This window comes from Macaca nemestrina, chromosome X (genome assembly GCF_043159975.1).
Source record: "Macaca nemestrina isolate mMacNem1 chromosome X, mMacNem.hap1, whole genome shotgun sequence".
NCBI lineage: Eukaryota > Metazoa > Chordata > Mammalia > Primates > Cercopithecidae > Macaca > Macaca nemestrina.
In genome coordinates this window covers 1793278-1808589 of record NC_092145.1, presented here as the reverse complement: position 1 = coordinate 1808589, position 15312 = coordinate 1793278, and the positions used below count along the sequence as shown (strand labels likewise).

The 15312-nt window shown below is 52.7% G+C and overlaps 1 protein-coding gene across 1 annotated transcript; it reads left to right on the top strand.

Moving 5' to 3' along the window:
• The first annotated feature begins 373 nt into the window (after nucleotides 1–373).
• LOC105467945 (long-wave-sensitive opsin 1) lies at nucleotides 374–15228 on the top strand. The gene is made up of 6 exons (XM_071088757.1): nucleotides 374–526; nucleotides 6176–6472; nucleotides 9166–9334; nucleotides 10806–10971; nucleotides 12499–12738; nucleotides 15015–15228. The coding sequence occupies exons 1-6, from the start codon at nucleotides 415–417 to the stop codon at nucleotides 15123–15125; spliced, it is 1095 nt and encodes a 364-aa protein (XP_070944858.1). The 5' UTR covers nucleotides 374–414; the 3' UTR covers nucleotides 15126–15228.
• Nucleotides 15229–15312: the final 84 nt, after the last annotated feature.

Genomic DNA, 15312 nt, shown 5'->3' with positions numbered 1-15312 from the left:
TGGGCAGCTTCACCACCCACCCCCCAGTCTGCAAAACCTGACCCTTGAGTCTACCTGCCCCAAAGGCGGGCACAAGACAGTAGAAGGGAACAGAGGACACATAAACACAGAGAGGGCCACAGAGGCTCCCACAGTCACCTCCACCTGCCTGGCGGGGATGGGTGGGGCGTCTGAGTTTGGTTCCCAGCAAATCCCTCTGAGCCGCCCTTGCGGGCTCGCCTCAGGAGCAGGGGAGCAAGAGGTGGGAGGAGGAGGTCTAAGTCCCAGGCCCAATTAAGAGATCAGGTAGTGTAGGGTTTGGGAGCTTTTAAGGTGAAGAGGCCCGGGCTGATCCCACAGGCCAGTATAAAGCGCCGTGACCCTCAGGTGATGCGCCAGGGCTGGCTGCCGTTGGGGACAGGGCTTTCCATAGCCATGGCCCAGCAGTGGAGCCTCCAAAGGCTCGCAGGCCGCCATCCGCAGGACAGCTATGAGGACAGCACCCAGTCCAGCATCTTCACCTACACCAACAGCAACTCCACCAGAGGTGAGCCAGCAGGCCCGTGGAGGCTGGGTGGCTGCACTGGGGGCCACCGACCACCCACCTGCCCCGCCCAAGGGAATCTCTCTTCTGCACATCCCCACCAGCAGAGGCTTTCTCCCATAGCTTTTCAGACGACATGAATCCAGGGGTCCTCTCCGAATCTAGAAGGACACCATAATATCGAATATGCATTCGCAAGCCACACAGGCTTCCCAGCCTCTTTGAGAATCCATGGCTGGGGAAGAATTTATGTGCTGTTTCTTTCTGGCCCGTAGATGAGTGTGTTCACTGCTAGCAAGTAACCTCTCATTCCACAGAGTCCCTCAGCTTCCTGGGGAAGAGTCGGGTCTGTCTTTACATTTGAAGCCAAAAGGAGGCAACATACTGACACACCCAAGGGAGGCGGGAGGGTGGGGAAGACAGCAGCAGAGGGCAAGAAACTTCTAGAACTTCGGGGTCGGCAGAGATTGTAGCAGTCATTTTGTTGAACTCTATGATGGGGCCACACAGCTTTTGGCTGCACACCTCTGGGGGAAGAGGCTAGATTGGCGCCCAGGGCCACCTTTCCCTTTGGAGCAGTCCTGGGAGAGAGGGCTCAGGCACAATAGAAAGCTGAAAGCTCTCATCAGGGCAGCCTGAGTTCTGCCATTGGCAGTTGCCCAATCCAAAAGCTGCACGCAGGCCCTCAAAGAAGCTGAGGACGCCAGTGACCTCCCTACTCCTGGCCCTCTCCCCTGGCCCCTCCTCCAAACCAAATTCCTTTGGTGCCTTCAAGAACATTGTGAAGGCAGGGCGTGGTGGCTCATGCCTGTAATCCCAGCACTTTGAGAGGCCCAGGCGGGCGGCTCTTGAGGTCAAGAGATAGAGACCATCCTGGCCAACATAGTGAAACGCCATCTCTACTAAAATTACAAAAATTAGCTGGGCTTCGTGGCACACGCCTGTAGTCTCAGCTACTCGGGAGGCTGAGGCAGGAGAATCGTTGAACCCAGGAGGCGGAGGTTGTGGTGAGCCAAGATCGTGCCACTGCACTCCAACCTGGTGACAGAGCGAGACTCCGTCTCAAAAAAAGGAACATCATGCAGGCTATGGGGCTGTGGTTTCCAGAAACCACGCCAGCTCCTTGGTTGGCAATAAATATCCCACTGTGGGGTGGCCAGGACCGAGTGCCAATTAGTGACAGAGTGCCCAGACCAAACCGGCTGAGGATCTTGCAGTTGACCTCAACATGACTGTGCCCAGAATTTCCTTGGTGGCAATGCAACAGTCTCTTCCTAGATGCCCCCAGACTTCATCAATGCATGATGCTTCAATGCACTCTTTTCAAATGTCCGGGTGGGTTTTTTGTTTTTTGTTGTTTTTTTTTTTTTCACAAAACTTCAAGCATCTACTAAAGTAGAAGGAAGAGTGTAATAGAGTGTAATGAACCCCGGTACCCATCACTCAACTTCCACAGTTTCATCTCATTTCATCTGTAACCCCTCCACTACCCTTTCTTCCTGATTCTTGGAAGCAAATCCAAGACCTCACACCCTTCCCTCTGTAAATCTTTACTATGTTACTCTAGGAGAAAAGGGATCTTCTCAATACATAACCACAAGTCATCATCACACTGACGAGTGTAACAATATTTCTTGAATAGCTTCAAATACCTAATAGTGTTCAAAAAACGTCATACGTATTTTCAGTTTGCTTGAACCAGGGCTCAATTGAGGTCCACACATTCAGATTGATTGATAAGCCTTTTGACTATCTTTGAATCTAGAGGTTCCCGCTCTATCTCCCTGCAATTTATTTCTGGAAGAAAGCAAGTCGTTCATGACGTAGCCTGACAGTCTCCTCTGACGTTGTTCATTATGATTTTTCTGTAAATTGGCAGTTGATCTGAGGGTCTGACCAGAGGCAGGTTGGATTTGTTGGTGTGTTTTGGCAAGGAGAGTGTCTCTTTTCAGGGGTGTTGGTGGCTAGTGAAACTCAACGCCCATACCAATTAAACCACTGCAGTGTGGATGGAAAATGATGGCATTTGGACACCTTACCCTGTCTTCACCTATTGGTGACCAAAACTTTCACATCTTCACAGGTCTTCTTCCCCTGAGGGTATATGCCACTAGGTACTGTAGTAAACCAGTGTGTTTCAAGTCCCTTAGAACAGTCCCTCTCTAAGTGATAGGCCACTCAGTGGATATGCATTTAGTTTCATTTCTTTTGTTGCTGATTTTCAGAGATTGGTCTTTCAATTTAAATTTTTATTTTATTTTATTTTATTTTTTCAAGACACTCTCACTGTGTCGCCCAGGCTGGAGTGCAGTGGCGTGATGTCAGCTCACTGCAACCTCCGCCTCCGGGGTTCAAGCGATTCTCCTGCCTCAGCCTCCCAAGGAGCTGGGACTACAGGTGCCCGCCACCACGTCCAGCTAATTTTTTTATTTTCAGTAGAGACAGGGTTTTACCATGTTGGCCAGGCTGGTCTCAAACTGCTGACCTCAAGTCATCCGCCCACCTCAGCTTCCCAAAGTGCTGGGATTACAGATGTGAGCCACCGACCCCAGCCACTTAAATTTTGTTTATAATTATGTAATAAAACAGCTAAAAGTTTTAAATTAAAATCTAGAAAAGTTGGCCGGGCGCGGTGGCTCAAGCCTGTAATCCCAGCACTTTGGGAGGCCGAGACGGGCGGATCACGAGGTCAGGAGATCGAGACCTTCCTGGCTGACACAGTGAAACCCCGTCTCTACTAAAAAATACAAAAAAACTAGCTGGGCGAGGTGGCGGGCGCCTGTAGTTCCAGCTACTCGGGAGGCTGAGGCAGGAGAATGGCGTGAACCCGGGAGGCGGAGCTTGTAGTGAGCCAAGATCACGCCACTGCACTCCAGCCTGGGCGGCAGAGCGAGACTCTGTCTCAAAAAAAAAAAAGGCCGGGCGCGGTGGCTCAAGCCTGTAATCCCAGCACTTTGGGAGGCCGAGATGGGCGGATCACGAGGTCAGGAGATCGAGACCTTCCTGGCTAACACAGTGAAACCCCGTCTCTACTAAAAATAATACAAAAAACTAGCCGGGCGAGGTGGCGGCGCCTGTAGTCCCAGCTACTCAGGAGGCTGAGGCAGGAGAATGGCGTGAACCCGGGAGGCGGAGCTTGCAGTGAGCCCAGAACGCGCCACTGCACTCCAGCCTGGGCGACGGAGCGAGACTCCGTCTCAAAAAAAAAAAAGGGTGTACTTGAAGAAGGCTGGCTTCTCTGCGCCACTGCGTCCCCTTCTCCCCCTGCTGCTGCCTTCCCTCTCTCCCTGTATTTCCTCGAATCACTTTGCCTGGGAGTTGACTTTGATTCTCTTGCTCGTTGCTTCATGAAATCAGTTCCAGAACTTTCACAAGGGCGAGGCAGGCCATTACACCAGCTCTAGTTGCACTGGTGGCAGCTCCTGTCCCCTCCCCCACTGCTGCTGGGACCTGTTCTCTCCCCCACTGCTGCTGGGACCTGTTCTCTCCTTTGCCCCCTTGTCCCTGCACTGCCCAATTTGGACCGCAAGGGTTGCCAGGGAAGAGAACTGGCTGCCTTGTTTTGAGAGGTCACAGCACCTAGATTGCTCCAGCCCCTTGCACTTGCCTACAGGCCAGAGCGTCCCAAACCCTCCCAGTCTCAGCTGCTCTTCCCCAGTTCACCCGAAGTACTTCCCAGGGAAGAGCTGCCGACAGTTTGGGGGTTCTCTGTTCTTAGGTCCATCAGCAACCCCATTGCTCCCCTCTGCTTCCTTCTGCATGGAGACTGACACCACGAAGGCCTTCAATTGTCAATGGTCTGTCCCTACTGCTCATACTGAGGGTTCCTGGGGAGCCAGTGCCAGGTATCAGAATTGCAGACATTGTCAGTGGGTTTCTGGAAGCTCCTTGTGTTAGGAACAAATGGGGCCCGTGCACAGAGGGCAGCAGGGGCCTTGTGGGATCCAGCTGTGCTAGGGGTGAGATTTATCTGTCTCTCCTGGCCGGAGCCAGGAAATCCCCATTTTTCTTAAGCTAGCTTGAGTTGGACTTTTCTAACACACAACTAAAGAATCTCTTGATAAATCTTGGGACTCTCCATGAGGCCTTATATGGCAGCAGGTCTGTGGCTTGCAATCCCTTCAAGTAATCTGCCAAAAACAATGTTACGACAAAGGTCCTTCCAACAAAAAAGGTGTAGAGCCCTAACAAACTCCTACAAATAAAAAGGAGAAGAAATGCATTTGTAGTCCCAGCTACTTGGGAGGCCGAGGTGGGCGGGTCACTTGAAGTCAGGAGTTCGAGACCAGCCTAGGCAACATAGCCAGACCCCATCTCTACAGAAATAAAAAAATTAGCCATTGCGGTAATGCGCACCTCGTAGTCCCAGATACCTGAGGGCCTGAGGCAGGAGAATCACTGGAACCCGGGAGACAGAGGTTGCAGTGAACCAAGATCACACCACTGCACTCGAGCCTGGGCGACAGAGCAAGACTCTGTCTCATAAAACAAAAAACAAAACCAAAAAAAAAAAAAAAAGAAAAGAATAAAAGAGAAATTACCATAGATTGGGTGGCTTTTAAATGACAAATTTATTTCTCACAGCTCTGGAGGCTGGAAGTCAGGGTGCCAGCGTGGTGGGCTCTGGCAAGGAACCTCTTCCTGGCCGCAGATTGCCAACAATTTGTTGTATCCTCACAGGGTAAAAAGAGAGCTAGAAAGCGCTCTAGGGACTCTTTTAAAAAATTAAAAAGTTTTAATTAAAAAAAATTTTTTTAATATGAGATGCTGCCATGTTGCCCCGGTTGGATTTGAACTCCTGGGCTCAAGAGACACTCCTGCCTCAGCCTCCCAAAGTGCTGGGATTACAGGCATGAGCCACCATTCCCAGCTAATTTGAACTGTTCCCAAAGGCTCAAGTGATCCTCCCACGTTGACCTGCTGAGTGGCTGGGGTTACAGGCGTGAGCCACCATGCCCAGCTTCTAGGGCCTCTTTTATAAGGGCACTAATCCCATTCATGAGGGCCCCACTCGCTCTGCACACATGAACTGAATGACCTGCCAAAGGCCCCACCTCCTAATACCATCACCTTGGGGGTTGGGATTTCAACACAGCAATTTATGGGGGACACGCACATTCAGATCATCATGAACAGTAACTCCTATATGTGACAGAAGGTGACAGAGGTGGGTAGTGGTCTTCCCCTCAAGGGGGTGAGTTACCACTAGTTGGGGAATCTGGAAAGGCTGCTGGAAGGCAAATGCATCTGAGCTTGGCTTTACACGAGGAAAGCGTCTGTCTATGGAAGGGCAGAGGACTCTGGGAGGTAGGAGGTAGAGCTGAGGCGAAGGGAAGAGGGGAGCAGGGAAGCGGGGTGACTGCATACTGGGAGCAGGGAATCAGTTTGGGGAGATGATGAGGAGTTCCGTTAAGTTCAAGGTGCCAGTGCCGGTGACCAGCAGGCGATGGTCTCTGGCTTGAGCGACAGGATGGAGGGAAGGCTGTCGGTCTGAGGATGGGCAAAGCTGGAGGGAAAGAGCCAATTGCAAAGGCAGGAGGGCGGGAGGGGGAGGGGAGGCCTTGATGGGGCAGGGAGAGGTGAGATCGGCATTGGTATAGACAGGCGGGGCTGCCGCCCAGCTCCTCTCTCTCCTCTGCCTCCTGCCCCCAGGCCCCTTTGAAGGCCCCAACTACCACATCGCTCCCAGATGGGTGTACCACCTCACCAGTGTCTGGATGATCTTTGTGGTCACCGCATCCGTCTTCACAAATGGGCTTGTGCTGGCTGCCACCATGAAGTTCAAGAAGTTGCGCCACCCGCTGAACTGGATCCTGGTGAACCTGGCAGTTGCTGATCTAGCAGAGACCGTCATCGCCAGCACTATCAGTGTTGTGAACCAGGTCTCTGGCTACTTCGTGCTGGGCCACCCTATGTGTGTCCTGGAAGGCTTCACCGTCTCCCTGTGTGGTAAGCCAGTCGGGGCCCAAGCTCAGCAGAAACCACTCATTCACTCTGCAAGCCCCTCCGACCACCTCATGATGAGCTGGGCCCAGCTTCTCCTGTGGGTCTATCTCCCTCCACATCTGTGCCTCACATCCATATAATGAAGGGTTCTGGAGGTTTCTATCTGGACAGTCACATTAAATTCAGCTCCCTTCAGTCCAACATACCCTGAGTTCCTACTCTTGAGTCAGGCTCTGCCCGGGAACAGCCAGTTCAGAGCTATGGGGTTGGTGTGGGAGGAGACAGATACAGAGCTAGACAACTCCAGAACAGTAGGGGAGTGGGGACTCTGGGCACTCTGGACAGAACTCCCCTGCAATTAGGGATGCCTGCCATTTCAGCTCACCGGCATCTGCTTTTCCTGGAGGAGACACAATTCCCAGATCCTCTCCCCATCCCCATCACTAATATATCTGTGGGCCATGATTCCGCTCAGGTCAGCAGACAGTGGCCGAGAGGTACCAGTGTGCCAGGCTCTGTGCTACGGAGGGGGCCCTACACCCAGACGGCGACCACACAGTACTGTCATCAGTCCTCTCAGACAAGAAGGGGCCTGGGGCAGGTGGTGGAGGAGCAGGTGGGAGCAGTTGGTGGTTCCAGTGGGCAGAGTACCACCAAGCAGCTGTGGCTGCCAGACACAAGGTGGCCAGGCCCAGGTCTTGGAGGCCTCAGAGGTCACACCCAGCAGCTGGAACTTTATTTCAGGAGGAGGAGACCCCACATCCAACAGGAGCAGCTCCTGCTCTTGCCTCCCCTCATCTCTCTTAGCAGCCTCCCCACTCCCTGTTAACTGCCTTGAATTTTACCCACGATGGCCCAGACCAGAGAGGGCGTTTGTCCAAGTCCCGGCACTACCCTGACAGTCTAGAAGGGGAGCCAAGGGAAGGTCAGGCAGAGAAGGTCCATCCCCAGATCTGAGTGCTCTCTGCAGCAGGCATGGCCTCGGTGGTCACACGACCCTTCCTGAGTGCCCCCCTGCATCTCCGCCCACGTCTATCTCTGTTTCTGCCAGGGTCTCCCGCTCACCCTTGCCTCTGCTCATGGTCTGTTCCTGGGTCAGTCAGGTGCCAAGCAGCCAGCACTTCCCCACCAGTTTTGGCCCACGGATGACCTTGGCCATCTGGGAAGCCTATGGACCCCATCTCAGAGGAATTTTTGCAAACGCATAAAATGAGACCCCCAGGATTACAAAGGCAGCAAATTATATTGAAAAACAGTTATCGAAGTATTAAACATTCATCAGTAGCACAGTCTTTCTTTAAAAGCATTTATTGGCCAGGCTCATGCCTGTAATCCCAGCACTTTGGGAGGCTGAGGTAGGAGGACTGCTTGCCTCCAGGAATTTGAGACCATCCTGGGCAACATAGTGAGACCTCTTCCCTACAACAAATAAAAACAGCTGGGCGTGGTGGCACACCGGTAGTCCCAGGACTACTCAGGAGGCTGAGGTGGGAGGATCACTTGAGCTCTGGAGGTCAAGACTTCAGTGAACTGTGATGGCAGCACTGCACTCAGCCTGGGCAACAGAGTGAGATTCTGTCTCAAAAAGTAAATAAAAATAAAAGCATGTATTAAACGTATTAGTGACACCACTCAGTACTGAAGTATTAAATAACAGGATCCCGCCTGACAATCACTGTTATTTCAGAGTAGTGATGAACATAAGTGATGCTCAAACTGTCTGCCACCTCTATGAATTGACAGAAAAACATCTGTGACCTCTCTCGCTGACCGAGTCACGGGTACTGCTAATACTGCCACGTTCATAATGGAAGGAAATGCCCAGTGTCTGTTCGAGGTTGATGGAGAGAAAGATGTCGGTTTTTTCACCTCAGTCCGTGGAGCCCTGAATTCTGTGTGCAGACGTTTGGGGTCTAAGCAGGACAGTGGGAAACTGTCTCCACCTACTGCAGAGAGGGAGCCGGGGAGAATCTAAGGCCTTTACAAACGCCTAAAGGAACATGGGTGTGTACCGGAAGGAGGAACACAGGGGTCTACACAGGGCCTGATTCCTTGCTCTTGGCTGGGACAACAACAGCTCAGTGTGGCTATGCTGCTCTGGACGTGGCCATCAAGAGTTCTGTCATTAGAGGAAGGGCTGGTGGCCAAGAGGCGAGAAGTGGTAACAGGGCTCCTGTGGGTGAACAGGCACTGGCCACTGTGTCTGTGGCTCTGGCTTCCCTTTTGGTGCTGGATGTGTGGAGGTTGAGGACAGAGCTCCCTGAGTTCTGTTCCCAGATTCGAGATTCTAAGACTGGGTTGGCAAGAAACCCGCTGGCCAAACTGGGAGCTCTAAGCTCCTGCTCCAGAGGGAGAGCAACAGAGGTTTAAGAGGAAAGAAAGAAAGGGGGAGGAGAGGAGGAGAACAGAGGAGCAGAGAGTAAGGCGCTGGGGTCAGTGGGGAAGCAAGGCGGGAGGAGAGGCTGAATGACATGGGGAAGGAAGTGGAAAGCAGGAGTTAGAGAAACAAGCTGACCCAGGGGCCTGCTCACCCTGGACCTGAAAACACTCTTTGGAGACTTAGATTTTACAGCTGGGTGGGAGGACACCTCCTGATTTTGAAAGTTTTCGGCTGGTCGGGGAAGGGAGCAGTGACATTGAAGGCTGTTCCACCTTTGCTTCGGCACAAAGCCCTCATCTGTCTGCTCTCCCTGTAGGGATCACAGGTCTCTGGTCCCTGGCCATCATTTCCTGGGAGAGGTGGCTGGTGGTCTGCAAGCCCTTTGGCAACGTGAGATTTGATGCCAAGCTCGCCATCGTGGGCATTGCCTTCTCCTGGATCTGGTCTGCTGTGTGGACGGCCCCGCCCATCTTTGGTTGGAGCAGGTAAGGGTGCAAGGGCGCAAGATGGAGTGGGCAGGGTCAGACTCTGTGACCTTAAGGCAAATCACTTCCTTTCTCTGGGCACCTCTGAGCATGCAACGTCTATCAATGTATGAATGTGGCTGCAACATAGAAATGGATCTGTGGTCCCCGAACCTCTGGAAACATATTTGTCCCAAGCACGATCGGGTCACAGGAGCACACAGAGCTCGGGCCATCAACACAGCTGTCAGTGAACAGACAGTGTGTTTGCATTCCAGGTCTCTTTCTTGCACATGCTGCCCCACCCCGCCCCCCACCTTTCAGAGGCTGCTTGGGTCATAGATCCACCTGGGCCTGCAGAGCACATGTCCTGGCCAGGCCAAGCAAGTGGCTCAAATGTTTGATTGGGAGGGACTGGATGGACAGCATTTCACTGTTTTTTCAACAAGCCCGTGAATAAGTTCTCGTGGTGTTTGGAGAGGGAATGTTCTTTTTTTGGGAACGTTCCATCATTCTGGGAAACAAACCTTGTGAAAGCCTGTCTCTGTCTCCCACCCTCCTCATGCCACCATGCCCCACACAGTTGCCTGTTATCAAACATGTGTGGCGAGCTGACCCTGATGGAGGCTCTCCCGCGGGTTGTCTCATTTAATCCTTCAGGCCACCCAGTGAGCAGGGCCTTTTATTTCAGTCATGGCCTAGCTGACCTCAGATAAAAGACTCAGCTCTTCACGGGTGTTCTCAGAAGGTCAGGGCAAGATGGAACCTCACACTCCGTTTGTAAAAAGGGGGAGTGATTGGGTAGATGAAAATGTTCTGGAAGCAGATAGTGGAGATGTTTGCACAGCATCGTGAATGTACCAAAGGTCATAATGGTACTTTTATTTATTTTTTTTTTTAGACAGGGTCTCACTCTGTCACCCAGGCTGGCACAGTGCAGTGGTGTAATTATGGCTCACTGCACCCTCGACCTCCTGGGCTCAAGTGATCCTCCCACCTCAGCCTCCTGATGAGCTGGGACTACAGGTGCACCACTTTACCCGGCTAATTTTTTTATTTTTTGTAGAGACAAGATCTCACTGCGTGTTCCAGGCTAGTCTTGAACTCCTGGGCTCAAGCAATCCTCCTACCTCTGCCTCCCAATATGCTGGGATTATATGCGTGAGCCATTGTGCCTGGCCTATAATGGTACATTTTATGTTATGTATATTTTACCAGAATTTTAAAAACAGGAAAGGCATGACATCTAAAAATGGACAAGGATTTACCAAAATCCTACCCAACGGTTTTGTTTTGGGTTGATGCAAATGTTCTGGAAGCAGAGGTGGTGACTGTCACAGAATTGATCACTTCAAATCGGGAAATTTCATGCAAAGTGAATTTCACCTCAATTTAAAAAAACAAACTCCATCCGAGTCAGCACCATGCCTGAGCTGGGGGTCCTGGATCACTGCCCCCTGCATCAGGACTGGCTGCTGGCCCTTCTCTCCAGGTACTGGCCCCATGGCCTAAAGACTTCATGCGGCCCAGATGTGTTCAGTGGCAGCTCGTACCCCGGGGTGCAGTCTTACATGATTGTCCTCATGGTCACCTGCTGCATCATTCCACTGGCTATCATCGTGCTCTGCTACCTCCAAGTGTGGCTGGCCATCCGAGCGGTAAGCCCCCCGATTCCTCCTGCCCCTAAGTATCTCTGCCCCCAAATCAGTCCACTGAGACTCCTAAACTATTTTTTTCAAAAATCATTAGAGAAGAGGATTCTACCCCTATAAGAAAATATTAAGATCCAGCGATGAGAATCAGGCGATTCCTTTGGGGCTGTACCACTGCCTGCAGGTTCAGCCCCAGCCCCGTTGTCCTCAGGTCTGTGAGACGGGAAAGCACTGCCACTCCCTCCCTGGAGGAGTCCGCTAAGGGAATAGAGGTGTGCCTTTCCCCGACCCCGGACAGTTCTCCCCGGGGTGGAAAGGCTGCCTTTCCCACAGAGTAGAGTGGAGCAGCCACATCAGCAAATGACACCTGCAAATCAAGGCATGTTTTTATGAGGCTGCCACCGGAGTACCCTTGTCCCTTTCATAGGCTGTGGGGCCGACCAAGGAGTGGACCCGAGTGTGCCATTTGACCCCCGACCCACTCTCCACACTCCATATCTGGCCCTCTGCCTTGGGAAGCTGATCCTGTCCACAGCCATCACCCCCTACCCCTAGACTAGGTTACCACCGGGAGCCCCTGCGGGACATCAGGCAAGCGAGGAGAGCAAGGCTGGTTCTTTCTGTTAGCAGTGGGAGCCCTTTCAGGGTGGTGGCTTTCCTATATGAAGCTACCTGTGCCCACAATTGGATGGGCATGCCTGCTGAGCTCTCCCTAGAGGAGTCTGTGAGCCTGTGAAAGGCCCCCTCACCCCACCACCTTGGGCTGAAGGCTCCCACACGTACCCAACCATAGCTTAGGCTGTATTAGTCTGGGATGGTGGAGCCCCAGCTCCAGAATGTGACCCTAGCCCTGTTATCTTGGCCGTCCCCGCATTCCAGCCCTCACAGTCCCTCTCTCATCCCCACTCATCTGCCTGCCATCAGTCCCTCATCTCTGGCAGCTGGTTGCTGGCCTTTGTGGCCTCCCCCACAGTGCCTCTGCCTGGAGGTCATTCGTCTCCTTCCTCCCAGGCATGAAGGAGTCACCCCACCACAGCTGCCCTCAGCCACAATGAGTCCAGGGCAGGATTTAGCCCACAGAGTGGCCAACCTGGCCTAGGAAGCCTGAGGGATGTGTATGCATTGCTCTGAAACTCCCACTGGGCACCCCGCCAGCCACGGCTTTCGCCTCCCCCGCCATCTCCATCTTGTTAGCTCCTTCATTCTCCACACCCAGTGATCAGGTCCGGCCTCCATGCTCAGGCCTGAGCGCAGGACAGAACAGTCTGTTAAGGGATCAGGTGAAGCAAAGGAGCTTGTTAGATCCAGCTCTGAGGTTGTCTTAGGCCAGGCCTAGCTACGTGCCACCTCCAATTCTAGAACTCCCCCAGGGCCAGCCTGAGGCCGCCATGTCTGCCTGGGACCGGCTATGCACGACTCAGGGCTGGAAGCTGGCTGCTGGGCTCCTCTCCTCCTTCCCACATCTCCCTATGCCTGGGGCACCTGCCTCTTGCTGCCCCCCAACCCCCGACTCACTGTCCCTGTCTCCCTCAGGTGGCAAAGCAGCAGAAAGAGTCTGAATCCACCCAGAAGGCAGAGAAGGAAGTGACGCGCATGGTGATGGTGATGATCTTCGCATACTGCGTCTGCTGGGGACCCTACACCTTCTTCGCATGCTTTGCTGCTGCCAACCCTGGCTACGCCTTCCACCCTCTGATGGCTGCCCTGCCAGCCTACTTTGCCAAAAGTGCCACTATCTACAACCCCATTATCTATGTCTTTATGAACCGGCAGGTAAGCAACGCCATCAGCAGATCCCACTCAAAATACTGTGTGGCCTAGAAGGACAGAGTGATGGCCCCACCTGGAATCATGTCTCTGATGAGAAGCCCGCGGAGCATCTGGGGGATCCCCCAGGGAAATGACCGGGAAAGGCTCAGCATGTGACCCAGCCCCAGTCAGAGCTCCAGCTGGCCCTTAGCAGAAGGCTTAGGTGCGCCCTCTGGAATCCTTTATAGTCTCAGCCTGAGGGTGGCATTTCCCAAAGCGTCTGTGTGCCATGTGCTCTTCCTTTCCGGTGGCCCTAGAACTATGGCTGCCGAGCTTCAGGGGCTCCCCTGGCGTTCAGACGCTCTAGGAGTTGGTGAGCCCTAGGTATATCCACCCTACATGTGCCCCTCTTCTGTTCAGACTCAACCCTTCTCAACCCTCATCTCTCCATTTTCAAACCATAACCTCTGGAATTTGTCTTCCTATAAGAACAAAAGTCGGCCCTTCTTGGCTACACTGACCAAGAGTTCAAGAGCTTTCACGAGTTCGTGGGTTAGTTCAGTGGGGAAGTGCTGTGGTCCTGCCCAGAGGCAGCCTCCTTAGCTGACATACTGGGCCTCAGCAGCAAGCTGCTCACACACCTAAATCCCCCTACCTCCTGTAGGTTACAAGCTTCATTAAAGCGCAGCTGTGATGTGACTCGATGGTGGCCAGAAAGGTGCGCAGGGGCCTCCCGTTTCACCAGGCCCAGTCCATCCCTTCCACTCGGCTCTTCCTTGCTCCTCCATCTTAGAGCCACTCAACGGCTCCAGCCCCTTTGGCTCGGCTTTGACTCACACAAGCCAAGTCTGCAGAGTTCATTAAGGGTTCATTCTCTCTGGTAACTTTTAAACAGTAAGTAGGACCAGGCCTGCAGTGGATTTCCGGGAACTCGCTGTAGCACACTGATGCCCAGAGTGTAGTTCTATCCCTGACCCCCGTTTCCTGACTTTCATGAGGATCTTTTCTAGGTTTCTGGGATCCTAAACTATCTTGCCAAGTACTATCTTTACTGGATTATTTCCATTCTCCCTTCCAGAACTCCCCCTCCTAGACAGATGTTGGCACTTCTGGACCTCACCAGGCCCCCAACTCTGCTTTCACCCTTTCCACATAATTATCCTGTCCTGACACATTCTGAGAGAATTTTCTGGAACGCAGTTCCAAGAAGACAGGAAATTATGCTCAGGACAGAGTCTGGCACACAGCGGGTGCTCAAGCAGCAGCTGCTGGATGGATTCCTCAACCCTATCTCCCAGCTCTTCAGCTGAGCTGATTCTGCTGTTCATCCCATGTCTTATGTTATTAATTTCAACCATTATATTTTTTAATTTTGAGAGTTTTGATGATAGAGGGAGGTAGAGCTAGTCAAGAGTAGGCCTGAAATAATTAGAAAATGCCTTTGGTCTGGGTCCTCAAAGCATTGCGGTTACTTCAGTGATGACACAGGACATGATTTGAGACATTCATATGGCCCAGATCTCTTTGGGGTGAAGCAGCAAAGACAGACCTCCTCCTGGTACCGGAAGACTCTTGCCTGGAGAGATGAGGTAGGGGCTAGATTGTCATTACCTAGGCCTCACCTTGCCCCAGATCCATGGACTGGAAAAAACATGACAACCACATGCCTTTTCATTAACATTTCTCTGAGCCGCTCACCAGACAGTCTGGGGACAGGTCACCACTGCCCCTTAGCTGTCACTGTGGATGACTGCCCTGCGGCTGCCGTCACAAACTACCACAAACTCGGTGGCTTCAAACCACAGAAATGGATTCTCTCACGGTTCTGGAAATCATGAGTCTGAAATCAGGGTGTTGGCAAATGGAAAGGTTTCCCATGGAGGCCGAGAGGGAGAAGCAGTTGCAGGGCTGCCGGCAGTCCTTGGCACTCCTTGACTCCAAGGTGTGTCGCCCCAGTCTCTGCCTTCATCTTCACGTGGCCATCTTCCCTCTGTCTGCATGTCCGTGTCTAAGCACTCCTTTTCTTATGAGGACACCAGTCACTGGATTAGGGCCCACCCGGCTCCAGTGTGACCTCGTCTTAACCTGAACACATCTTTTGGGGAACACACTTCAACCCAGTGTAGTCACCATCAACTGCTAAGTCGGATGACATCCCGGCGTGTGAGGGAGAAATAACCCAAGCCTTCCTCCATCCCCCATGGCGTTTGGAATGGGTGAATGGAAGGCTCGGGCACGTACGTTCAGCACAGGGCTCCACCCTTTCCTGCTCTGCTCAATAACACTTTCTGTCCTTCCAGTTTCGAAACTGCATCTTGCAGCTTTTTGGGAAGAAGGTTGACGACGGCTCTGAACTCTCCAGCGCCTCCAAAACGGAGGTCTCATCTGTGTCCTCGGTGTCGCCTGCATGAGATCTGCCTCCTACCCATCCCGCCCACCAGGGCTTTGGCCACCTCTCCCTTCCCCCTCCTCCATCCCTGTGAAATAAATGTAATTTATCTTTGCCAAAACCAACAAAGTCACAGAGGCTTTCACTGCAGTTTGGGACCACCTGAGCCTCTGCGTGTGCAGGCACTGGGTCTCGAGAGGGTGCAAGGG